The sequence below is a fragment of the Apostichopus japonicus genome, chromosome 23, assembly GCF_037975245.1.
Source record: "Apostichopus japonicus isolate 1M-3 chromosome 23, ASM3797524v1, whole genome shotgun sequence".
NCBI lineage: Eukaryota > Metazoa > Echinodermata > Holothuroidea > Aspidochirotida > Stichopodidae > Apostichopus > Apostichopus japonicus.
The window spans coordinates 4,746,442-4,772,940 of record NC_092583.1 but is presented as its reverse complement, the minus strand read 5'-3'; the positions used below and the strand labels follow the sequence as shown (position 1 = coordinate 4,772,940).

The 26,499-nt window shown below is 38.5% G+C and overlaps 3 protein-coding genes and 1 long non-coding RNA gene across 8 annotated transcripts in view; 1 reads left to right on the top strand and 3 right to left on the bottom strand.

The window, feature by feature from the left end:
- The window catches only part of LOC139964722 (uncharacterized), a 41,174-nt gene extending 21,788 nt beyond the window's left edge, over positions 1-19,386 (bottom strand). The window contains exon 1 of the long non-coding RNA XR_011792072.1: positions 18,847-19,386. This is a non-coding gene — a long non-coding RNA (uncharacterized lncRNA). The remainder of the gene's footprint in view (positions 1-18,846) is intronic.
- LOC139964701 (uncharacterized) overlaps positions 1-26,499 on the bottom strand; it is a 104,592-nt gene that overhangs the window by 30,224 nt on the left and 47,869 nt on the right. The gene's annotated exons all lie outside the window — the stretch shown is intronic.
- On the top strand, positions 684-7,727 carry LOC139964717 (uncharacterized). 2 transcript variants are annotated; one of them, XM_071966575.1, is made up of 3 exons: positions 684-838; positions 2,170-2,457; positions 6,230-7,727. In XM_071966575.1, exons 2-3 carry the CDS (start codon positions 2,193-2,195, stop codon positions 6,823-6,825), a joined length of 861 nt encoding a protein of 286 aa, XP_071822676.1. In that variant the 5' UTR covers positions 684-838; positions 2,170-2,192; the 3' UTR covers positions 6,826-7,727. The 2 variants fall into 2 exon arrangements, with proteins under 2 accessions (XP_071822676.1, XP_071822677.1); XM_071966576.1 differs by having other exon boundaries at positions 714-838; positions 2,167-2,457.
- LOC139964697 (uncharacterized) lies at positions 10,282-16,676 on the bottom strand. Of its 2 annotated transcripts, none has more exons than XM_071966544.1 (5): positions 16,460-16,676; positions 13,635-13,827; positions 11,779-13,073; positions 11,223-11,342; positions 10,282-10,652 (listed from the first exon to the last, which is right to left on the bottom strand). In XM_071966544.1, the coding sequence occupies exons 1-5, from the start codon at positions 16,571-16,573 to the stop codon at positions 10,350-10,352; spliced, it is 2,025 nt and encodes a 674-aa protein (XP_071822645.1). In that variant the 5' UTR covers positions 16,574-16,676; the 3' UTR covers positions 10,282-10,349. The 2 variants fall into 2 exon arrangements, with proteins under 2 accessions (XP_071822645.1, XP_071822646.1); XM_071966545.1 differs by having other exon boundaries at positions 10,513-10,652; positions 11,223-11,340; positions 11,776-13,073.

The window sequence follows — 26,499 nt, the reverse complement described above, 5'->3', positions numbered from 1 at the left end:
CGGGTAACGCTAACTGCATCAAAATGTCACAAAACAAATTCATATGAGTAGTGCCAGGGAATCAAAATGATAATTTTTCATTCATATACCGGTACCTCATGCATTTAGTTTTCTCTTTCTTTTTCGAATTTTGATGATTCCATGAAATAGACAAACACTGAAATTCGTATAGAAAATTAGAGTAGAAACGTCCAATCTGGGCCACCTTAGTGAAACATTCTTCTGGGATACACCAGACCCCACTGGTATTCTGCCCCATCCCATCACAATCGATAGTTAGTCTTCCTATACTTATCTATACGTATCTAACCAACTTCCTCAAAGAAAGGAAGCACATGCAGCATTATGGGTACATTGCTCTCATATTTGGAAGGAACTGTGGTGTCATTCAATTTCTGGAAACTGAAGCAATTATAGTAATACATAAGCACGATTGAAATACTGATTTGAGTCAGTCTCCGGAGGTACATGAAACTTATTAGCGGGTACCCAAGATGTAAATGTGCACCTTTATGTAAGAAAATATTATCTAGCCTATTATTTGAGTTATATTTGTTTGTCAGTGATATTATATTGCAATATGTAAATGAAGTCACGTAATACCACCACTGCTGTTTTTTCTTTACTGTGAGATTATATGACACATTGCGCAATGGTATACTGAGCACGCGCATTCAACTAATTGGAAGGTTTATTATAGTGAGGGACATGCGCATTCAACTCATTAGAAGGCGAGATCATGAGAGATTGCCACTTCTTCTATTAAATCCATCATTCAGACATTTTACTCCTTGACTTGCAACAACTTGTGGAAGATCGACTGTCTAGTTTGATCAAGGTAAGTTTTATTAAGTTATTTCGATCGATTATAGTTCTTTTTAACAAAAAGTGTTGTCAAAGTTGTCTTATTATAGTTTGCAGCATAAATTTTAAATGTCTTGCTAAAACATTCTCAGAAGAGGGTTATGCGTAAATTAATTTTCCAATATATCGTCTTCAACCATATGTAAAATTTAGTGTTATGAATTTAAGTCTAAATGAAACTATGATGTTGAGTATAGTTTCATGACGTTCAGTGGAGATGTCTATTATATCTGATGCATGAAAAAAAAACTACAACTAGACAGGGACATTGTCGTAAATGTTTTGTCGGGTATTAATTCTTAAATAATTTCATTTTTGCTGAAATCTGTTTGATTGTGAAGACATTGAACCTTCCTAATTGTACATGCAGACTAAGATGCTAATCATGACCCATAGTTTATTTCAAATTGTGTGAGGGGAGTAGAAAGAGGGGAACTCAGTTTGACACTTAGAAATCACAATTGTAATCGCGATATTCCACTATATTGTTGCTAACTACTTGCGCACGTACTATATCCGAATGGGCGGGGGGTCGCTGGGGGAGTAGGAGGGAGGCAGCAAATGACAAATAGGAAGTTCTTTGTAAAATTGTCTATATTTTCTGTGGCGAAAGAAATGAAACTCTTTCGTAACGACCCTTCCATCGGGTTCAGCCATAGGTTTTTGTTGCACCGGCGATGTGGACTGTCCCTACTTCGGCAGCAAAAGTGTTCCCTGGAACGGTCATCATTAGGTCATTTTAGATTAAAGAAAAGTGGTTTTCAAATTTAAAGTGATTATTATCTATGGCAAAAACTACTGAGAATCAGAGTGAATTGTTGCTGAAAATACAGTGAAAACCAATAAGACAGGTCGACAGTTGCGAAATGTTCGACACAGTCGTGATTATATCAGTAACGCAAACATACGAATGAGATCGACTTTCAAAGATATCGCTATTTGCGTGATAGCTTCTTTCTCCACCTCTCTCTCCACCCACCTCTCTCTCCACCTCTCTCTCCTCCCACCTTCACCTCTGTGTTTCTCTCTCCCTGTCTTTGGCTTTTGAGAGAAGGTGGGGAGGGGGGGGGGGGTCTAAAGTAGAAACCCTTCTTTATCTACTATATTATGCAGGTATGTAGTATTTTCACTCACTTTGAACTTTGCTTCGACGAGGTATATAATTATGTATGTGTAAAGTTCTTTATGGTCACAGTGGTTTCACTTTTCAACAGTCAACAAACACTGACAAAGATCACTTTTTACCTTCTGATGTGAGAATATTACATTAATTCTTATTCATTCTTAAACTCGTTTTGTCAGCAGAATACTTACTGCCGCTTCCCGAAATGGCTAGAATTAATAGTTTTCTACCACATATCCTACTGTTGATGTCTGTGTACACCGCGACAATGATGAAAGCGGAGCCACTGATTCGCAGTTCCAAGGAGCGTTCACCTTTACAAGGGGATGATATCATGGACGACATAGATAACCCAAATCTCTATAGTGACTACCATCAGGGACTTGATGTTATCGAAACTCTCAACCCTGACAACGAAGTCAATGCGGCTCTGTTCGGTTACCTTAAGATTATGAGCGATGAAAAACCAGGTAATGAAATTTTATATTGGTAAATTAACAATTACGATAGGAACAAAGTACACTTGTACTGAAGTATTATTTTAACAGAGAATTTATCGTCTTGGTGGACAGTTGGTTGAGATTCCAAACAGTTATAAGTGTAGCCGTTTGTTTAAATGCAATTCAATACGGGATTAAATATATCACAACTTGAGCGAAACCATGAATAGTTTACATGTAAATTGGTGTAATAAACGATCTTGCATACTTTGTACCCACACCTTTAAAATGTGTTAATTATCCATGCTATTTCACGCTTCAAACTAGAGACTGGTAATTATAATCATTCATATCGTTGTAAACGGTTGCTGGCTTGAATGGTTAATTCATCCCGTGATAACACAATAGGATTGTTAACGCTTAGCCAAGTTAATACAAATTACCGTGCTAAGCTGTTATTTACAAGATGTGCTATCCTTCTGTATATAATATCCTTTTAATGAACACTCCCTTATGTGGACACATCCCGGCCGTGAATATTTTTTTCCCAAACTGAACTGACGCTGAAATTATTTCCTCGATTCTGATTGGCTCTCAGCGATCAAGTGATATACTTTAGTATTCAACATGGATCCCTCCATACTCTGTCGATATCAGAATGATCAACACGAACAAATTCAAGATATTCACACTAGCAACTTTCCAGAACTTTTGGTAGGTATATATGAACGAACGTTTATAGTGTTCTTAACACAATGAAGCAACTATTCCCAACTGCTGCGCCCATTATAGGTAGTCCTCGATCGTTTGTTTACTCGCTTGACTCCGCTCTACACAACACATTTTATGTAGCCTATTGTACTATGTATAGCATACAAATGAATTCAGTCAGTGAATCATGATAGGCCTAGTCGAATATGCAGTGGCCGCGAAGACTGCGATCGAGTGTGTGCCAGCCAGCGTAATTTTTTTTCCCAGGACGAACGTGGGTTTCAGGTTTTTCTGGAATTTACAAATTCGTTTGAAATCAGGGGTAGGGTTTTGAAAGTGGGTTAGGGATCCAGTTTCTATGAAAATGAAGGATTGTCGTTCATAATCTGGGGTCAAAACTAGGAAAAAAGATTCACAACATGTTTTTTGAAAAAGCGTCACATGTTTGGAATCCAGGGATTTGATTGGCCGATGCCCACGTTCGTCCTGGGAAAAAAAATACGCTGCCAGCCAGTGAGTGTACACAAAAAAAGGCATTTGACGATATGTCTGTGTCTTTTGACTTGTTCGCTGTTTGACGTTTGACGTGCTCGCTGAGAGCCAATCAGAAGCGATGAAATAATTTCAGTGTCAGTTCAGTTTGGGAAAAAAATATTCGCATCCCGGTCGACTGTTACCTACATAGAAGCCATATCGCTCCTACTGAGAGCAATCACTGATCTTATTGGAAGAACGCTCGCGCCATCTTGGTACACCCAAAACAATGATTTGCGGAGAGGGTGCCTACGTTATGGTAACGAGGTTTCGACGAAATCGTAATCTTATCATCAAAACCTAGGCCTCTCTTTTTTATGTCGCTGAACAATAATTGACATGCTGTTTAATATTTACCACAAACATTTAATCTTCATCGTTATTTGCTTGGAAGGTTCAAGAATGACTCTGTCGTGTTGCAGCTTAGCAGTGAGGCCTATAGGCCTACTTGACAAACAGGAAGAGCAAACTGTCATCTCAGTCCCAACAAAGCTGGTTATCACCTAATACTTTTGTTGAATTCTACTTTCCTATCGTATCCATTGAATATAGCCTAGACATAGAAACTACTGTAGTTTTAATACAACGATAACTTTATATTTGCAACGGTATAGTAGGCCCCTACTATACTACTACTACTAGTTAACTTGTAGCTAGGTCTATAGGCTAGAAAAGCCGTATATGATATCGCCCGTTCTGTCACTGCCATTGAAATACCAAAGGAAAGATGCAGTCTAGCGGTAATCAAATGGTCTCGCACCACAATTAATTGTTCCATTGAGGTACACACTAAACTCGTCACTTTTAAGTCCTGCCAAAGCATAGATAGCTGAGATATTGGCCTATTATGGCACTTGCAATCTTCCATATCATGACCGTTTAGATTTTGAGCTAGAAGAGGGGCAAGTTTAGCATACTGAACCCACACCCTTCCATCTGCTCGCTCGGAGTAATATCAACATTTAGCCAAAGATTTTATAAAATGGTTTATATCACCTTCGATCCTCCCTATTTTCACACCATCTGTATTTTAAATTATGCTCTTTCATATAAAGGCAGAACAAACAATGATAGTTACTGAGAACATGCTTAAACAAGCAGCAAATTTTCTCTGACAGTGGTTAACCTTTCGAGCGAATGTACACTACTCTAATTAAGGTGCGGTACCTTATACTGATCGATGAACTTTGGTAACATGTTACGAGTTGCATTTTGGTTCAGTTAAACGACGCATTTCAATTTCTTGGTGCCTTGAAAATGTCGTTAAACGTTCATTATGTTCCGTAGATAGTACTGCTTAGTGTTGTTACGACCCAGTAGTACTGATCGAGCAGCAACAAACTGTTTCGTTGAACCATTTAAAAAAAAAAAAAAAAACATGTTAAAGATTCCTTTCGCTTTCCATTCCGCATACATATACTTTTAGATATGTCTCACAATCTGTGTGTTTGTTTTTTATTTAAAGAATTTCTTACAAATAGTCTGGAAAATTAATTGTGCACTTCATTGCCTAAAATTTAGACTCTACGTAAAGTAGCAATGTAGGTTGACGCTTTTGGGTGAGCGGTTGATCTTCAATTTGCTGCAAGCGACAAGCAGTGACTGGCTTCTATGCATTAATGCAACGTACATTGTCATGGCGTTAAGGGGTTCTAAGCTATGCTTATATGTGAGAGATTTCCTGCGGAGCGAGGCGTATGTCAATTTGCCCGTTTGGTAATGGCGCTGGAATCTCCAATGATGCTGGCACAGCTATTCACAATTTTTTGTTTTCACAATTTGACCCCTGGTGACCCCAAATGATCTGTGACCTTCTCTAAGAACGATAGCCTTTTTCGACTCAATGTGGTACACCTACTCACCAAGGTTAAGATTGATTCAAGCTTCCCTTCTTGAGTTATCGTGTTAACAAGCAAGGCGTCACACTCATACACGCACTCATCCACCTACATGACTAAATAGGTTACGATTATCATCGAAACCAAAAACGCCATAAACCCCAGTAGGATGAGAGTGTTCACAACATATAGACTGTGGTTATCGAGATATGCATAATTAAGGTCCATCAAACGAAGAGTACGGCTTCAGGTAAAGATAGAACCTTTTCAATATTGCATTGCTTCTATATGCATTCAACAATATGTAATAAATAGACCGATATGCATGCTTAGTTACCGTATCTATTTTAGCGTACGTCTGCAGTGCAAGTAGTCACAATGTGAAACTAACGGCCTAAGTGTAAGAGTTTCCGGCTCGAAGTCTTACTCCGAGTTCTACCTAATTAGTGGACTGCTTCGAATTGCATTAGTCGTATGCGTCTTTCGTCATTACAGGACTTTGCAATAGGTCTCATGTAATACACTATATATTAGCAGACGTTTTTTCCTCCTGAATGTTGAACTTAATTGATTTTTAATACCTCGATTCCAATATACCGGCTTACCGGAAGTGGACTCGTAAGGTTGGGTGGAGAGGGGGGGGGGTGGGGTTAAGTGGACTCGACTCAAACAATGATATATGCATTATTATTATGTTTTTCTTCTTTGTTATATTTAAGTATCTGGCAGTATCTACATTCGCTGGGGCCGTGACGAGTGTCCAACCACCGCTAATAAAGTATACAGTGGTCTAGCTGCGGCGCCAGATCGTCTTGCTAAGGGAGGAGGCAGTAACTACCTGTGCCTCCCAGAAACACCTGAATACAACAACAATTCACAGTCTGGTAAACAAGAAAGAAGAAGCTATATCTATACTGTGAAATACAGGGATGATTTCCCGCCACTAGATCCATTAGCAGAGCACGATATTCCTTGTGCAGTATGTGAGTCTATCGGTCGAAATACTATGCTCATGATCCCTGCTCGTTTATCTTGTCCGTCGAGTGAATGGAACCTCGAATACAGTGGGTTCTTAATGGCTGAGCGAGAAACACATTCTCGTGTTCAGTACGTATGCCTTGACGGAAACCCCACCATTAGAAATGATACAGATCAACGGGTAACCGGTAACGGAAACCCCACCACTAGAAATAATCAACGGGTAAAGTTTGCAGCTATGCACCCTGTCGAAGGTGTGTGCGTTTCTACCGGAGGTTTGCCCTGTGGTATTTATAAAGACCGATTCGAATTGGCATGCACAGTTTGCACCAAGTAAAGTTTACTTGACCCCTCTAGCCTGCTATCTTTTATTCATTTCTTGACTAGTGCGTGATACGTAGTAAGTTTCGTAAATTTAGCGACTAAACTCGAATGCTATGCTTAGATGTTAATTGTAAAAGAAGTCGCGTTATCACTATATCACGTGATATTTGAAGTATTGCTCCCAAATATGCTACAAATTCAAATAATGGTCCTCTCTGTTTTCGATGCTTTTACATTCATCGGAACTTATGTTCTCTGGGTACGTTTTCTGTACGTTTTCTGGTTAAGAAAAGTCACCCAAAAAGAACCATGGGCACTAATACTAAACAACCAAACATTGATCCGCTCTCAACCCCAGTCCCCTTGCATCTAGACTGTGACTTTGTGATCATCGTCAGGTGTGTGTCGACGATTCCCTTAGAAAGGGAACAGTATACGACATATGGTCTTAGCTAAAATGCCAAGAAGTTAAATTATGGTCACTGAAGATCAGATTTCAACGCCATCTTACTGCACCCTTCAAATCATTTTGCCAAATTCTGACATTTAAATGTCTAAATGAACTTCTTTTGGGCGTCTAGAAAGAAAAAGAAAAAAAACTTTTAAAAACCTGTACCAAGTTGTAGCATGCTTAAATTTGGGGCCAATACTTCATATAACGAACACATTAAGAGAACTGTTATTTTGTAGAATTTTTTATGATCGATAATACCTTCTGCAGTGTTCCTAAACTGCTAAATAAAAGCTATAATTATGATGACCTCGAGAAAGCCTTGGCTTGACCTCTGACCTTGTTGAATCATCTGTTACATTTTACCGAAGATCAGATCTGTAAACGAAGAAGGAATGTCACTCTATTGGTTGTGGTTAACCTGTATCTTAGTTAGTAAATAAAATAATCACCATGCATACTAATTATGTTTCGAATATCATCATTTGCTCCTTTGTGTTTTGATATTGGATTGTATGTAAGGAAACAACAATACCCCTCCATCCTCTGCTCTTTGGCAACACCAGTACTGTTTATAACTGATGCCATTGCCATTTGATACAAAATATGTCACAAATAATGTTAAGTCAAAGGTCGTGAAGGTCAAACTACACACAGGTAAAAACAGGCGCGTAGCCAGGAAATTGCCAAGGGAGGGGCGAAAATGTAGGCAAATTATCAGAGCCGTAGATACGGCATTGCAAACTATCTAAGCGTAGCACCACCATGAGTTGGCGCGAAGCATACATGACAATTTTGGCTGAAGTGCCTCCCAAATCGCTGGAAATGGCACTTCCCAGGCCTTGTAAGTTCCATCTTAGCATTTTCTCTTTTGAAATTACCAGCGATATCAATTTTAAAAAATGATAAAAATATGCTCAAGGGGGGGGGGCGGGTGCCCCCCCCCCTTCGCCCCTTGGCTACCCGCAATAGCGATACTCCCAACCCTACGAAAATGCGGTAAAAAAAAAAATTCATTTCCCCCCTTTTCAGTATTCTTTCGAGTGACCTAAAATCTCCGTTTCTACTCAGTTTGTTGATGTATTTGGTTGTTATACCTCTTAATTGCTCCATTGACTGACCAACTATTCAGATTGCCACCCCCCCCCCCCTCACCATCTTCAATTTTATGTATTTGTTTTCTTTAAAGCTCTTCTAAAACGAGCATGAAAATAATGATATCTGAACCAAACTAAATCACCACAATAGGTAGTTGTACAAGGAACCAGTATAATGGAAATTATAACCGTTTTCATATCAAACTTTCGACGTGTTTCTTAACTTTGAAACTTTTCGACTTTGTTTTCTTGTTATATCGACTATCATTTGTAAATACTTTTGAAATATTGACTTTGAATTTCCGCATGGTATAGCAATTACGGGAAACAAGTCGAAAAATTGAAGGATTATGATAAAAACCAAGCAAAGCATTGGTCATTCGATTGTCTGGCACTGTTTAAAGGGTGTGAAGACTCGCACAAAAAAGAAACGTCTAATGCCGGTAATCTGACCTGGTTTCGAATGAGGTGTAACAGAAGTGTTAGACACCACTATCGATCCCAGAAAATACACACACAGCTTGCTACAGTCGGTAATTAGACACTAGTGTATAGTCAGTAAATACAGCTGCGGTCAATACCCATAGCACAGTGTACTAACGATACAGCGATGGACATCTCAGGCCCAGCTAAAGATAACAAGGTATCACGTTTCCTTACTGCCTGCCATTATGTAGCGACAAGAAGAAAATGTCACTTGCAAGCAACGGAAAGTTAACTTTTTCACAGGACGGCACACGGTTTGGGGCGAGTCTTCAATGCCTGTAATTTTCTGCATGGGATTCAGGTAAGTACTGAAAAAGGGGGGCCAGACGAGAGGAGAAAAAGTTTTTTATTAACCCTCAATTAAGGACTCCAAAGTACAATAGATATGGAGGGAAGATGTAAAGAATTAGTCCCCCTCCTCCATCCCCTGACTCCCACTTGGTCAACCATCCCTTGGTTTTTGCCAACACAGTTAGTTTAATAAGTCAATGGAGAACCTATGCTACGAAATGAGGAGATGGAAGGTAAATGTGTTGCAATAAAATGCAAGTGCTGAAAATATTTCAAATAAAAATCAAATAACAAAGATTTGTAGATAGAATGCATAAACGGGAGCACAGTAAACAGGGTAAGTAGTTTTATCTTGAATTGCAAATGTATTGATTGAAATTTAATTTACAAAATATGTAGTTTTAGTATCATTGCACATGGTTCTCTTCCTTGACTTAAACTTTTACTTTAGGTTTTAGTTCTCATGATTCTTGCTTTCAAAGAGCAGCTTTATTAAAAGTCCTTTAACACTGAAATTTCATTCTGAGAAGGCTACAGTGGCTTCCATCAGTTCCTTTTCCAAACAAATCTCGACCCAGATATAAATCAGTTTCATTTCTCACGATTCCCACTTTCAAAGAGCAGCTATTACTAAAAGTCCTGATCAACGTTCATTCTCAGAGGCTTTATTGGTTTCCATCTGTTCTTTTGCCGCAACACATTTCGACTCAGACATCACTTGGTTTCATTTCTCACAGTTTTTCACTTCAAAGAGCAGCAGTTATTATGAACATCCCTGACTAAAATTAGAATCTCATAAGGCTAAATTAATTTCTGCCAAACAGTTCAACCCAGAAATGACCCAAAACTTGTACCCTTAAGTCAGCAGTAGTGGGAGGGGGGGGGGGCATTTAAAGGGTGAGATTAAGAAAAAATGAGAACATCCTTAAAAAAAAAAGCGACAAATAATTATTTTGGAAAAACTTTTGGATGGGGAGGGGAGAGGGTGTTTTGGATGGATGGAAAAAATGGAAAAAAGCCCCAATAAGGAAGAAAAAATAGAAAAAAGGGGGAAGTGAGAAGAGTGACAATATCACAGGAATGGGGTAAAAAAAGCAGAAAAAGGGGGTTAGAAGGCAGCATGGTTGGAGATGGAAGGGGAAAGGAGGGGAGGGGAAAAATGGGGGTGGGGACACTAAAGCTCCCTCTGGGGCTAAGTCTGAGTCATGGGATTTACTGCCGGCGTTGCCGTTGGAAGAATAGTCTTGCAGATTCCGGGCTCCTTCCAACTGAGGGAACTGGTGGACGTTCCCCAACTGCAGCTTTTGGTCTAGTTGGTTTTTCTCTCTGGTTCGTCACAGTTGATGGTTGTGGTCTGTTGTTCTGACCGTTGAGTGCCTGATGTCTAGAGAAGTCACTCCCTGTTATCCGTGAGCCGTGGGTTGGGTTGGCATGGACCCTTAGAGGCCGAACTGATTTGGTAATGGCAGCAGGGAAGCGAGATGCATGAAACCTACTTTGGTATCTGTTGCTGAACTGCGAACACAAACAGGGTAAAATACATTTCACGATATAGCAGGATGGAGGAAAGAGTTGGGCATTGCCATATAATTTTGACGTAATGTGAGGTTTCAAACCAAGAAAGGTTCGAGAATGTAAGGTCGGAGAAAAAGGATGAGAGCTATTGGATTTTGTATTTTGCTCAAATTTAAATTAAAACAAATGTGAAGAGATTGGGTCAGAATGGGTTAGCCCTTCCCATCCTCCTCCGTTACTAGTTTTGGCAAAAATCATCCCTATTGTCAGGAATTTGCACAGGAACATTGGACAAGAAAGAAATCATATGCAACATGACTTGATTGCAGCACTGAACTTTGAGATGGTACCCTCTTTAGGGGATGAAACCCCTCCACCTGTCTCCCTCCCCTCCCCCCCACATCACCCTGCACCTTCACCCTCTCCCATGACCCCTTTACATTCCTCACCACTTTAAGCTGATCAGTCCCCGGTCCCAAATATAAGAGAACATGGGAGTTTGGTAAACTAAATCATCATTTGTTTAACATTACCAACATTCAAGGACAAGACTGATCAATTCTCACTCACATTACTAAAGCCGATGCTCTGGTTGACAAGTTCACCAACTCTGTGTCCTATCCCAGTAACCTCTCTCGTCTCGACGGAGATCCTCTGGTCTGGTTGAGAAGGAGGTTGATTTTTTTTTACCTGCGACTAGTTGTAAGATGTGTTAAAAGCATTAAGCAACTAGTCCATATTCCTTTGGTTAAGTAGGGTAGGGAGGTTTTGCTTTATTATCGAAAAATTGCTGTAGCATTTTTCCAAAGTGGGAACAATGATTATATATATTACACCATACCTGCCAGCAAACAACTTATGTTTCACCCCTGTCAACCCCCCCCCCACCCCCCCCGCAACCCACACACCCTTACTGCCTGCCTACTGTGTTCCACACATAATTTTTTTATTTGCTTTATTTCTACCATTGAGTATTTAAGTAAGTTGGTCAGCGATTTGAGGAGAAACTGCGCCAGGTATAAAAACTAAATGCTCAACCATATCACAGGGTACTTTTTTTTTCGCTGTCAAATTTGAAGCAAGATATTTTAAATTAATTAGGATGGCTTTTAGAATTCATAAATACCTTCCTCTGTAACAGATCGTCAATAGAATCACTCGGCAATTCACTTCTGCTGCGGTTTGATGAGTTCTCACTCTCCCTATAACTTTCATCAATTTCATCAATAACAGACAACCTTTGTCTCCTTTCATCTGATAATCTCTCCGACTTCATCTTTTCTTGTCGTGCTCTCGTTTCTCTCTTCCTCATCTCTGCAATTGTTTCTATTTCATCCAGGATCCCTTGCGCCTTCTCTCTCCTCTCCTCTTCCTCTCTCTGCTGCTTCAGCTGTTGTTTTTCATTCTCACGTTTCAGTCTCAATCGCTCAAAGTATCTCTCCAACTTCATCTCTTCCTTGCGTTTCTTTTCTTCTTCCAGTCCCTTCTCTTCCTCTGCTCTCTGCTGCTTCTGAATCTTTCGTCGCTCTTCCTTCTCAGCAATCTGTCTCTGGATCGCTCTGTATTTGAATTGTCTTATGTCTTTGTCGTCAATCTCCTCAGAAACGAATCCGTTTTCTCTCAAGTACTCTTCTCTCCTCTTTTGTTCTTCCTCTTTCTGTTTCTTTTGTCTGTAACCATCTGCAAACTTTTCATCCTTTAGAAGTTCTTTCACTTCATTGTCCTTCTGAACTCTAATTTTCTCTTCTATTTTGACGACTTGTTCTTTTAAACTTTCTCTGAGGGCGAAATTCTTCTTCTCTCTATTTTTCTGCTCCGTCCCTCTTTTCCCTATTTTTTTTGATTCCCTTCTCGACATTCGCTTTTCAATTGCTCTCGAATTGCTCAGTTCTTCCTGCCTCACGCTTTGCTGCCTCCTGAGACTTCCTCGTCCCGGGCCTGCTCTTCTTGACATGGATGCATTCGCTGGTTCTTGTTCCTCTACCATCTGATCCCGTCTCCCATCTTGCCAGGAACCATCTCCTCCAATCCATTCCCTCACTGGCTTTTCTTGTGATGTAATGTCATTGCCTCTTCTGCTTATAACTGGCTCCTCGCTGTGACATGCTAAATCGTTGCCTTGTCCTTGATCGGCCACAGTATTCTCCTCCTCTTCATTCTCCTCCTCCTCCTCCTCCTCCTCCTCCTCCTCCTCTGACGTCACATCACCGACCTTCTCTTCGACAGGCCTGTTTCTCATCCTCCACGATGGAATTATTGGTATGAAGTCATCGGATGAGGATTCGGCTGATGTAAGAGAGGGCTTACCCATATATCTTTGTGTCGGACTGCGATCACTCTGTTCGACGGTCGATATATCGGCAATCTCGGACGATGCTGGTGTTGGACATCGACTTTTCTTCCCAGGACAAGATGCTGCTGCTGATGTGGCAAAAAAACAAGAATAGAAAAAAAAATATCATATGTTAATCACATTCAATTACTATCAACGGTAAAAATGAAACCCTTCAAACATATGCTAGAAAGAATTAGTCACCTTTGGACTTCTTACTTTCTCTCTTTGGTTTTTTTTTCTTGCTCATTGAGGATATCATGTTTTTATGAGTGTTACAAAAATCAGGAAAATTTTCTTGAAATCATTTAATAATTACTTACAAATTGAAATTCATAATTTTTAACCTGGATATATCTCTGGTCAAATACTTTACTTAAAAGGCTCAGTGGTTAGCTCAGTGGTTAAAGCCGGTGCCTTTCAATCATAAGGTCCCGAGTTCCAGTCACTCCAAGGTTAATGTATGTCGTCCAGTTACAGAGTTGTTGACAATTCATAATTATGGTCTTTAAATATGAATCTAAGAGACTGACTTCGGTCAGCCTGCGGCTTGATAAGCCAATGATAGCTTCTTCGCAAGTTCCTGCTTGCAGGAGGATCTAAAATACATACATATATACATACATACATACAAACAAAAGGGAACCCACCTTGCTGCAGTCTCTGTCCTCTCTGAACTGTTTCCTGTGCTTGGTTACCAGGGTTACCAGCAACATGCCTGTCGTCTGCTCTTCGAGCAAAAGATGTTTTTGTTTTCGCACGGCCTTGCTTATCAAGTGTGAGCAGCTCGGAGTAAGTGGTCGCTGAAACGTCATCATCATCTGATGATTTCAGGATTTGAACCTGTATGAGTGAATGCAGAAATAAAAATACTACTGTAGTGTGACTGATTCCATATTGTTAATGTGTCTGTTGCTATCGAAATGAAACGACAATGTTGGAATAACTCTTAAGCAGAGTGTCATAACTTAATCTAATATGTAAAAAATCTGGATGAACAGTGAGGGGATGCCGCACCACATATACAGTGATTGTAACTAAATGTATACGTCCATAGTTAGATACATACTTACATGTCAAAAACCAGATTTTTCTGGATTAGGAGAGAAGGACAGGGAGGGGGAGGGCTATAGTCAAGTAGAATTCAAAAATCATGAAAAAGTAACTTTAGTTAAGAAGGCAGGTTTCGTGAGTGGTTAAACCGTTTTATTTTTGAGTTACAACTGGAAAGTTACAACCACCATTGAACTTACATAATGACATTGGATGTAATGTATACATGGTTCAAGTACAAGCACTGCACCCAGAATATTATAATGAAGGTAAGCCATTCTCTCCCTTGAATTACCTTGATCACTTTTCCTTCACTCAACCCCCCCCCCTTCCTCCCTCCTCCCCCCTTGTAGAAATTCCTTTGAAATATTTTAAGGTCTTCTAGCCATTCCCAGTATTTATCCACTGGGGAGGGGGGAAGGAAAAGATAGTTTGGGGAGACGTTCTGACACCAATACAGTCTCTGGCAAACCAATGATCTTATTCTACATAAATTACACCAACACAACTTAATGAACACCAATTTCAGGGACACACTAAGAACCTTCCCTCTTCTTCCATGATCAGATTTTCTGCAAGGGCCTTTTTCCAAACATACTAACTGGGAGAGGGGCTTGGCCACTGTTTGGCCTATGCACATGCAACTCCCCTTCCCCCAGTCTGTTCCACCAAAGTAAAGCTATTTATTTGTACACAAATGAAGAATATTCCTTGATTTATTCGCAAAACTAGGTCAAACTTTCTCATGTTTCAAACGATTTTCACATTTTTCACAAATCTTGAAATCTTAGAACTTTTCCCACCACCCATATACACATCTCCATATTTCTCATAAAATTCTCTATCCTGTTCATATAAAAACAACAGCTGTATATAGGGCTCTCCCAAATGAATTAACATGGCTGTCATGTTAATTCAAATATTCTTACAGCACAAAACAATGACGTGACATTTAATTAATAACAACATAAGAATGAACATCCCAAACTGGTATGTATTTCGGAAGGGAATTTGTGAATTTAAATTTATGAAAATGTTTATGAAAGTTCATAGGCAACAGAATACTTGTTTAAGTTAACTTACACATAATGCATGTATGTATGCTAGATCTACTAGATCGAACTTAGGCCTAACTATTACTGTGTTAGGCTAACAAATAAAAACTGTGGGCACCTCGGGAATTTGAAATAATTATAGGCAATGCTCAATTTAAATTCATGAACGCAAAGAAACTGAAAAGCAACGTAATAAGCATGTGAAAGAATCATTAACATTTTTATAACACCTATTTTGTCTAAAGAAAGTAAAATGGACATCGTCAAGGCCACATTGTCATGTACACTACGACTGTAGTTAGGCCTCTGTTAACATTACTGTAGAACTAAGCCTAATGTTAGACTCGGCTAAGTACGTCATAAGATTGATGTGCAACGAACTTTTTTCATTGGTCAAGGAATCGATAAGTAATTGTCACATATTTTATAACTTACCTTTACATCCTACTGTATTGCAAAGTCCCCAAGTTCAAACAAAATTCTCGATTACTAATGGCTATATTAAAGTTTTTATTTGTTCGTGTACTATTTTTCTAACTGAACGAAGAGCTTGTGAACACACACGTACCAATGTCATCACATATATGAACATTTCCGACATGCATGGCACGCGCCAAGCTATATCACACAGTTAATTCCCATTGAGATAAATGGTATAAATTTAAACTTGCTGTAAGTTTACCGCGAACTGTCAATTGCAACAACATTGTAATTCATCTATGTATCATTCACTAGTATGGTTATTGCTCGTTTAAATTTATGATTGTTCTCTTATCACAGTGTTTCTTTCCTACGCATAATTATTATTACTATGGATTATTTTCAACATAAAAAAAACGTATTCTTTGAGGGAAAACCCGTACACCGCATTTATCATGAGTTAACGTACGAAATGTAGCCTACTAGTTGGTAGCTCTGCAATATCGGACACGGAATTAAGAGCTCAGCGGGTTCAGCTTTAGAATTACGATTTATATGGAGGATTAAGTTGAACTAAAACATTTTAATTGGAAATTGAAAAAGCAGTTTACATTTTAGTCAAATGACTTATCCTAGGAACATATGCTCACCGTTGAACTAAAATAGATGACGTCAGACGTTTTCCAGACTCAGGACAAGTTAGGGGTTATTTAAAATTGGCTACATGGTTAAACGGATACATTATTGACATAAAAAGTGCCATTTTATTACTAAAAGGGAAGACAAATAAATTGCAATAAAATGCAGTCGATGAAATACATGGGCGGGATCGTTGCGAGGGAGCGCCGTGGGATGATATTAATTGTACGGTGTACCCATAAGACAGAACATATACACTATACATAGGCCTTACAACGCATTTGGTCAAGGCTATAATTCCGACTCACCATTGCACGTCGCTTCCTCCCGATCCAGTTCCAAAAGTTTCCCTTTCTGTCTCTGACGCTCCCTGAGCCTCTTTCCTCTCTCCTGACCTGACATTTTGAATGTTGGCAACCCATGATATTACTTGCGCCGCGCTATCCGTTCCCTGCTTCAATCCTGGCTCGCCGTCTGTATACCTTCACAGTAAGGAATGTATTACTATACGACGTACACGTACATATACATTTGTGTGTACGGAAGAAAGGTAGCTCGTAGTTCACGTCGGGCGCAGCAACGCATTGTGACGCAGGCGGATCGGCCAACAGACTACAAAAGAGAGAGGGCGCCATTAAAGTTTACTATACATATCGTTACAACTCTCGGGTACGGACAGCACATCAGAATAACCATGTTCAATGCAGGTTGATTGCGCATGCTTGTTCTTCTTAATCATCAACTTTGCAAGAGCAAATAATACAGTTTACATTATGGGAGATAAGAACGGGTTTATTTGGCATACTTTTCATTTCTGAATTATGATATTTTCTTGTAGTTTGAAACACTTTTTGTGGAATTAATTTAACAATCTCAAGTGTAATTACTTATATGCGTTAAGCAGTTTACAAACAGTGTAGAATCTTGTACATAAACACACAAACGTCAGCATTCTGCAGCAGCGCATGCAACAGAAGATACTTTATTGCCATGATAGAGAGAGGGAGAGAGACAGAGGGGGGGGGGGTTCCGGTGCACGGAAGTGGAAGGTTCCCCAATTTTCATGGGAAGAATAACTTGGCTTTCTTATTATCCTAAGTGTCTTCAGATGTTTTACACTCTTCAAGTGGATGAACACCCCACCCCCTCCCTTTCCATCAGGTTTATATTCTTCAGGTGGGGAAAGGGAGTTGGTTGGAATACCAAAAGTGATTATTAGAAATGATAACAATAGTTTAAGCCCTCCTTTTTGAAATGATTATTATTATTATTCATTTTTTTCGAAACTACCTATCACATCATGAGGAAAATTTATCCTGGTGGACCTTTTAGCGAACTGATTGCATTACTTAAGAACAAGTTCACATGGAGTCCCATAATCTCTGTTCACTACATTTATCTTAACTTTCCGAACTTTGTTACTGGCTTAGAAAACAATTAAAAAATCTGCCAATTTTTTCATGGAAAATTCAAGGGCGTAGGAACCGGGGGGGCTAGGGGCGCCAGCCCCCCAGTGAAAAATATGGAGGGGCGGAAGTATCATTCCGCCCCCCCCCCCCCGCTTCGCAAGTCAGAAAACCCCTTTTTCATTTCCACATGAGAAAAAAATCTCATTTGGAGCACCAAATTGCATCTAAGGCCAGGTGAAAATGCAAAAGAATTTACAAAATGGTGTGGGTGTTGAAGTGTGCTACATTGCACCAAATTGCATCTGAGGCCACCTGAAAATGCCAAAAAATTCCAAAGGGGAGGGGGGTCACATCAGTCTTCAGCCCCCCACTCAAAAGTACCTTCCTACGCCACTGGGGGAATTTACTGACTTTGGCAAAGGTAACGGGTTGCACTTACTCTGGGACTATGTATATATAATATTGTTCAACGATGGCAGCGTTGATGGCACGTTTGGTTCATTAGTTATCAACCAGTAATTTTTTAACTGTTTCGATTGACTGAATATCAACAATTAAAAACCATTGAACAAACAGTCAACAGAAGCCTCATTTCTCGTAGGCCCTACAAGAAATTCAGTTGCTGACACTATTCTCATTCAACGTCGCTGAGTTAGGTTCCAAAATGAGTCAATGGTAGTCTGCTTGCACGCTTCCGCGCGGTCGGGTGCGTGGCCAGCACCATCAGGTCACTCAGGCGAGCTTAGGACAAACATATTCAAAGGCAATGGCATTACTAATCCCGATATGTCGTCTTTGAGGTGTGTGGAAAATCCGCAACGACCATCAAAGAGCAATTGACTATTTAGTCTACTTTTCGATTTCGAAAACACTTTTTTTTTTAAATTATGACAAAATTTTATGACACCTTTGACAAAATTTGGGGGGGGGCCTGTGCCCCCCGGGCCCCAATGGGCACGACGCCACTGAGTCCACACACTGCCCTGATGGGTTGAGGGAATACCCTACAACACAGCGTCGTGGAGATTGCATAGAAACATTATCTCCAATGTGATGGAATATTTTGAGATGAGAAAATGGCCATTTTGATATGCTGGCTTAGAAAGTTTAAGACAAAACATAAAATAAAATAAAACTCGGAGAAAGAAATTTTTATGGACTCGTTAAATCCTTCATTTAATTCATGTCTTTACAATATCTTGACATAATACATCTTTCCATGAAAAGTAAAAAGTCCAAAGGAAAAAAAATCATGTAGCACCAATAATAAAAAATATCTCTGTTACCTTAAATTATACTTGAAATAACACTTTAATCTCATTCCCTCAAAAATACTCAAGAAAATTGTGTCTTACTCCAGAAAGAAACTTAATTAGAAGACTCTGATAAAGTGTCATCTTCATCACTGACACTAATGTTGTTTTTTCAAGTACGAATATTTCTTTGACTAGTTTCTCAAATTTTGTATCTTTGATTACTTGAGATTCACACTCTTTATTCTTTTAATAAGTTGAATTTTATTTTAATAACTAATGACGTTATTAATTTTCAAACTGAATAGTCAGTCAAAGTGATGAAGTTCTATTCCTGACCATTTTTGACCTATGTTCTAATAATCAAATCAAATATTTCTTCTAGAACATATTTCAAAGTAGATTAGGAAAAGAAGTTCTAAATGGTTGACTCAATCTTAATTTTGGAACCTATATGGTCCTACATAGCAGGAATATATAGAGGGCCTGGATAGGCCGTAGATACAGGTCTGCATAGGCCGCATATATAAAGGGCCTGCACAGGCCGCATATATCGAGGGCCTAAATAGGCGGTATATACACTGTTAAAACACTGGGTAAAAAAATTGTTGGGCAAGTACCCTTTCAACTGTGTTGGTCAAATAGTGCCCAATTTATATATAAAAATGATCGAATCGCAGATTAGTATGTTAACCCATCGAGTTGGTAAACTCCGTGCTCATATTTGTCCACATGTTGGTCTTTTCTGTCATCGTAATCGTATGTTGGGCGAAATTTCGGTTCTTTATACCATACGCTGGGCAAGCATTCGGCCTTACCTTGGCGACGTTTACCAACGTTGGGCAACTTTGAATGCAAAGTGTGCTTGAGCGCGCGTGCACGACGAAGGGTTACATATTCCGTCGAGTTGACAGCCTCAAAAGTCGAAATGGAAGATCTACTCAAGAGCTGGGGGTTGTTTGTTCCCGACATATTTCAGTCTATGAAAGGTAATCATTTCAGTGAAGGGATTGAAGTAATCGGAATAAACTGGGACGATTCTTTCACACAATTTTCATCAACATTTTGTACTCCTATGCTAGGCCTAGTAGTAATACTAACGTTAGCGTATAGAGCCGATACAGTAGTGTAGCCTATCACAGTGACAAAAGGATACCTGTATACCGACGTACGAACTATATGCCTAGCCTAGATTACTTAAGCGAGTCCTACTCCTATGCTAGTTAAGGTTAAGTGTGGAGTTCGGACTTCCAATAACCTTTTCTATCCTTTTAATAAGCCTATGGTGATCCGTGGTTGAAATCTTGGGCTTATGTTTACAATGTGTATCGTTTTTATTATGCTACAGTGGCAAGCTACAGTAGCTTCAGCATATTACGGTAATTTCTTAGTGTTTATTGTAGATAATATAGAAACTGTAGGTCAAATGACAAATTAAGTCAGCAGAGGTCAAACAATGACCTTTAACCATATTACCTCAGGAACAACCAGGTTGATGATGTTAAGTATGTTCTGTATATTTCCCATATTGAATACAGGATCACTATCTTTCTTTGAATGGGAGGGGGGTCTCCCAGCTACTTACCTACCCTATTGTTTCTAACCTGATGACTATTGAATTTGGTATTTACTTCCCGATAGACTATTATATTACAACAACCATTGATTTTGAGGTTTTCATGCTTCGCTAAATTTGGCATTCTGGTTTTCACTTGCAGAGGAGAAGGACAAGCTGTCATTGCTCATGTTACCACCTATTTTTGGGACCAGGAGCAAGGCCAAAACTGGAGGACGATCAGCGGCAACAGACCATGCTTCATCATTTATTGAATTAAAAAGGGTATGTCTAAATGCATTATTCATATCAGCTGCTGACTTTGCTTGTAATCAGCTAGGGTTTGAATCTCGTAATCCAAGAATCAGTGGTTCAAATCCCGGCTACATTGTGTCCTTAGGCAAGGCACTCTATCTTGATGGCCTCACTCCACTCAGGTGAAAATGTGAACTTGTGAGGAACCTGAGCAAAACCCTGTGTGGATTACAAAGACTGCAGCAACTTACTCTCCAGGATTGTTGGAGAATTGTGACAGGCTCCACTGATCTGTAAAACCCTTTAAGCTGTATTTTCATCATTATTGTTATTGTTGCTGTTCTTCCTTTTTTTTTTTTTTTTTCTTGTTCTTGTTCTTCTTGTCATTGTCGTTGGTGGTAGTATTAGTATCAGGAGTATCAGCAGTATTAGGTGTAGTATTGCTATTGTTGGACATTGGATTGTGCAAAATCCCTGAGTTCAAAACTAGCATGTACCCATTGTGATCTACATTTATATTTCAAATGGGAAGGAGGTGCCAACTAATGCCCTACGACAATCTTCTTGTTCACTTAGATGATCTTAAGTCAGTTAAGTCCCTCCAAACTAATTCTACATATGAATCAGTGGTGTGCTGGTATCATCCTACTGGTTAGACATATCAAAAGGGAGCGTTTCCATTTTTAATTTATACTACAAGTTCAATAACATATTTGTGATATGCAGAAAGTAAATGGTTTTGGCTGTAATATAGAACACACCAGAAATAAATAAATTTGAACATGGAATACTAAAAGCTACTTTTCATTGCTTCTATTGGTTTCACAGGAGCACACCCATTTGCCTTCATACTTACAGGGAATAAGCAGTGGATGAAGATCTCAGCCTTTCATCCTTGGGTTTTACTCAGACTTCAAGCTGACACCATCACAAGTGTTTGTTATCTTGGAGAGGCACACAGTGAGCGTGCAGACACTCTCTGAAGGAGTCGACATCTGCTATAAAGCACACTACATATTCAACTTGCAGTACCAGCACCACTGCCGAAATGTTTGGGATTTCATTGAAAGTTGCATATATAAACAATCAGGAAAGAAGAATTTTTTCTCCTCCATCCGGTCTTTCAGAGCTTTCATGAAGAAAGCTGCCAGTCCTTAAACAGTTTATCACCTGGCTCGGAGCCTTTTTTCCTCGAGGTATCATAATGGGATACATATCCAAAGCCCTAATACCGCTGTTTCAAACTTCGACACAAATTACAAGGTGTCTAGAAATTCATTTTTGAAGCATGCATTTATCATGGAATTGGGTAAAAAAAGTGGATGATACGAGTATATGTAGGTTACATTTGTGTAATGAACGTGCTGAAATGGGCAGTTGCCGTGATTTTACGGCTAATTAAGGAACTATTTAGCTACTGTAGCACTTAAGTTAAGATATTTCGCAGAACTAGTCCATAGGAATTTTTATGTACAACTGAACATCTAGATTTGAACTTACTCTGTAATTGTATTCACTTAAATCAAAATGACAACATTATTAAGGGCACCCATGAAAGGCAGAGCTTCATGCACAATGTGACTGCAAATGTTATTTTGAAACTTACTCTTGATTCGCACCACCAATTAAAATTCTTCCAGCAACTACTGTGTGATGAGCTAGTGTACAATGAACTGACATACTTGTGCTCTTTCTATCCACTATTTTTACATTTTTACATATGTAGAATAGACCCTTCCCCCTCCCCCATCTCAATGTAATGAACTTTCAAACATTTCCTTAGCCTGTGCTACCTTGTATATTTGGAAACTGAAAGGAAACTGAACCGTGTGCCTTACGTGATTAATTTGCATAAGAATATCAGTATAAAATGCATATCAATTAAATTTTACCTTGAAGTTATTCCTCAATGTGTCCTTTTCAGATATAATAGGCACCTTAGCAGATTTCTCTCAATGCTTCACAAGATTTATTGGTTTCCTCCAAAAAGTTTAAATTCTTCATTTCTCTGCGTGACTTACGTGACAAATGTTGAGGGCGATATAATTCGCAATGGGAAAGCATTAATGTTTCGCAGTGGTGACAGAATTTATTTTGGGTTTTCAAAGTTCAGGAACTATAGGCTTCTGACTTAACTACAGACTTGTACTGAACATGATATTGAAAACAAGTGTAAAATTTCGCTCTGATTTGTGTCTTACGTCACATGGAATGGCCCTAAAGAATGTTATCAGTTTTTAAATCATATGAACATTGTATAGCTTGCTTCACAGCACAGAAACACAGAAATTAGCATAGCAATATATCAAAATTTGCGGATCTTTATTTTAATTATCATGAAGAACATTTTCAAAGACATTTTTTGGCCAGCCCTCATATCTCCTTTAATTCCATTATTCATTTGAACAAAAGTTTAAAAGTGTTCCATTCATGTTCATCTAAAAAAGAGACTTTTTCCTATTCAACAATTTAAAGATGGCTAGTTATGTAGTAATCATTTTGTGGAAAATGTTTTGCCAATATCATTAGATTGTGAAAGACATTTGTTCAAGTGCAAAAGAAATTGCTGTAAATTTTGTAAATTCAACTTTGTACATGGTTCCACATAATTATTAATTAATTAATGATGAGTTTAAAAGACTCCAAAGGTAATAAGTGATTAGCTATGGTCAGAAAACATAGGTCCTAACATAGATCTAGAGAGGGAGTGAGTCTGACCACAGCAAATTTCCATTTCCTAAACAAGAAAAGACAGCAAGGGCAGTACTGGGCTGAAGGCAGTAAGCATTTAGGTACAAGAACATTGCTGACAACCTGTTTTGCTTCCTGTTTAACTATAGTATGGAGCTTTACACCCCTTGATTGCAGCCCATTTTGATCCACCCTTGCATTGGTTAAATATTAATTTTAACCAGTACACTTTCAGACACGGGTACTCCAGAAATTGAGGGTGTATATGTGCTTCTGATCCACATTACTGAAACTTTTGGAGTTAAACTTAAGTTAAAAGGTTAAAATATTAATGCAAAGTTGGTGTATGATGTACAAGGGGGATTTTAGTTCTCATGGCAAGGAATCACAAAGCCATTGGCATTTTTTTCTATAAAATTTATCCTGTGGGATTCTTAAGAAAATTGAGGCCACAAATGTTAATGTCACTTTTGGGAAGGTTGTTTTCAGATCAAAATGAGTTTCCAAGGAATGTGCGTGAACCCTACATAAATGAAACATATGGCTTCGTTAATTAATTTATTTCAGTTCATACCCTTGTTTCAAGAATACCTGAATTTAAGACTTCTTATATCAAATTATACTGTTCAGTCAACAATAAGTTTCTTCAACCATTATAGTTATATGTCTTGTTCAAGTTCAGTTCATTCAACAATAAGTTTATTCACCCATGATAGTTATATATGTCTTCTTCAAGGTCAGTGAATAAAGGTGTTCCAAGTATTACAAAATACAGTATCTTTCTTTATTTCAAAGGATGTGATGTCTTAGATTTTTTAGAATTCCAACAGTTCTTTTTCCATTATTGCCCAACACGATCTAAGAAACCCCCAACAGTTGGAAGTGGTTCAGGATTAACCCAACATTTGGTTGTTGCAAATGCCCAACAAAATCCATGAATTGTCCAACAATTGGGACAAATTTAGTATACACCCAACAGGTGGCTAAATGAACTGCTCAACAGATGGATACATTACTGGTGCCTTAACCCATACGTTGGTTAAATGATTTGCCCAACAAAATGAATGACCCACCCAACAGTTGGGGAAATGGCTAACCTGAACAGTTGGGTAATTCCCCTCCCAACTGTTGAGAATTTATTATACCTATTTGGGTTGGTCAATTTTTGCCCAACTTTTGAGGTTGCTGAATACATGCCCAACGTTGGTTAAAAAGTTGGGTAAATTTTGCCCATTATTTTTAACAGTGTATAGAGGGTCTACATAGGTGGCATATATAGAGGTTCTGCATAGGCCACATATATAGAGGGCCTGCATATATAGAGGGCCTGCATTGGCAGCATATGTAGAGGGTCTAAATAGCCGGCATATACAGCATGTACAGAGGGTCTAAATAGGTGGAATATATAGAGGGCCTGCATAGGCAGCATATATAGAGGGTCTACATAGGCTGTTTATATAGAGGGCCTACATAGGCAGCATTCATAGAGGGCCTACACAGGGGGCATATATAGAGGGTCTACACAGGCTGAATTATTGAGGGCCTGCATAGGTGGTATATATGGAGGGCCAATACAGGTGGTACTGCCTTATAGAAGCTATAAATGGTAAATATATTCTCTGTAGGTTTGTGCGAGAGAAGGATTAAGGAAGAGAAAAACCTGTGATTTGTACTTTTAACATCATGACTTGGATGTCTGTTGTCCTGATAGTATTTGTAGTATTAAATCTTGAATTTTCATATTAAGTTTAGCAAATGAGAGGACTTGATATCTTATTGAGAAATATCTGAGAAAAGTACCTTTAAACAAATCAAGAATATGTTAACTACGAAAAGACTTTTTTCATTTTCATCTGTCAGTATTGGAACAAAACTTATCTAGCAGTCCCAACCAGGGTATGCAGAATGTCCACAACCACTTCACTTCAGAGTTTCCTTCTGCCTTTAAAGACCACAAGAGATACATTCTTTGTCCCATAGGCCCCGAACCAGGCAAATGCGTATGGATACAAGTTACATTTCAAAAAATATCGTAGACTATAATGTTACTGTAAAGTTACTAAGAATTGGAACTATAATGTTCTGAATAACAATTAAAGTAGTTTTTCCATCTTATAAAAAGTGAAGAAATGGAATTGACAATATTCAATATGATTTCCAAAATATTTGTAAACAGCCATACATAGAAAATTAAAACAAATAAAACAACATAATGATGTAAGTATGTAATACAAGGACATGGCCTTTTAATACTACTGAATGCTGTAGAAATTGTTTGACGTTATAAAAGGCAATTGTTTTAAAATGCTTGCACTTTTTGTGTGTGTATTGCCATTAATTGGAACAAATGTATTGTATATATAACAATTAGGTTACAAATATTCAATCCATCTGTTTTAACCCTTTGTTACATTTATGAAAATATGTGTTTACTGTTCAAAGTGTGTTTATGAATCTTAAAAAATAAGACAAGATGCTAATATCTTGAGAGAAAAGGTTGAAAAGGGCTTATGATTTCCTTTTGTGAGGAAATTTTCCGTCAGTTTCCTAAACTTTTAATTTGCATAATTTACCATAAAAGGAAAAGAAAGCAGATCACATTACTTCATGTGCCCCTAGTTTAATTTCCTCCTACCTTCCATTCACCCACTCCCCACCCCTCCCTCCCCAAGTTGAATCAAAAGCTGATATTTTATGATATTCAATCAATTTTCATTGTACCCTGATACAGATTCAGTTCAAAGACAAACTGCAGCATAACATACTGTACCACAGTTAAGTGTTGTACAGTATAGTATACTATACAATAGCATAGTATGTTTTAGTATAATATACCTCAATATGCTATAGTGTAGTATAGTATAATAATATAGTATAGCAAAGTGTAACATAGTCAAGTATAGCATAGTATAAAATTAAATAGTATAACATAGTATAGTATACCATAGTATAATATAAAATAGTATAACATAGTATAGAATAACATAGTGTGATATTAAATAGTATAACACAGTATAGTATAGTAGAATAGCATAGAAGTGTAGTGTATTCTTGTAAAACATAGAACCGTTACATACAGTAGTTATAGTGTGGTTCAGAATACTGTAAGCATACCATAATGCAACATAAGATAGTGTCACAGAGTACAGTTCAGTAGCATACAGCATAACTGCAAACACAGAACA

Excerpts from the sequence above, each read along its gene's own strand:
- LOC139964697 (XM_071966544.1), bottom strand. The coding sequence starts at position 16,573 with ATGGGTTGCCAACATTCAAAATGTCAGGTCAGGAGAGAGGAAAGAGGC. Across the intron at positions 11,343-11,778 it reads ACGATCTGTTACAGAGGAAG|GTAAAAAAAAATCAACCTCC; the intron begins GTATTTATGAAT and ends AACTAGTCGCAG. Across the intron at positions 10,653-11,222 it reads AGAGCATCGGCTTTAGTAAT|TTCAGCAACAGATACCAAAG; the intron begins GTGAGTGAGAAT and ends TTGTGTTCGCAG.
- LOC139964717 (XM_071966575.1), top strand. The coding sequence starts at position 2,193 with ATGGCTAGAATTAATAGTTTTCTACCACATATCCTACTGTTGATGTCT. Across the intron at positions 2,458-6,229 it reads TATGAGCGATGAAAAACCAG|TATCTGGCAGTATCTACATT; the intron begins GTAATGAAATTT and ends GTTATATTTAAG.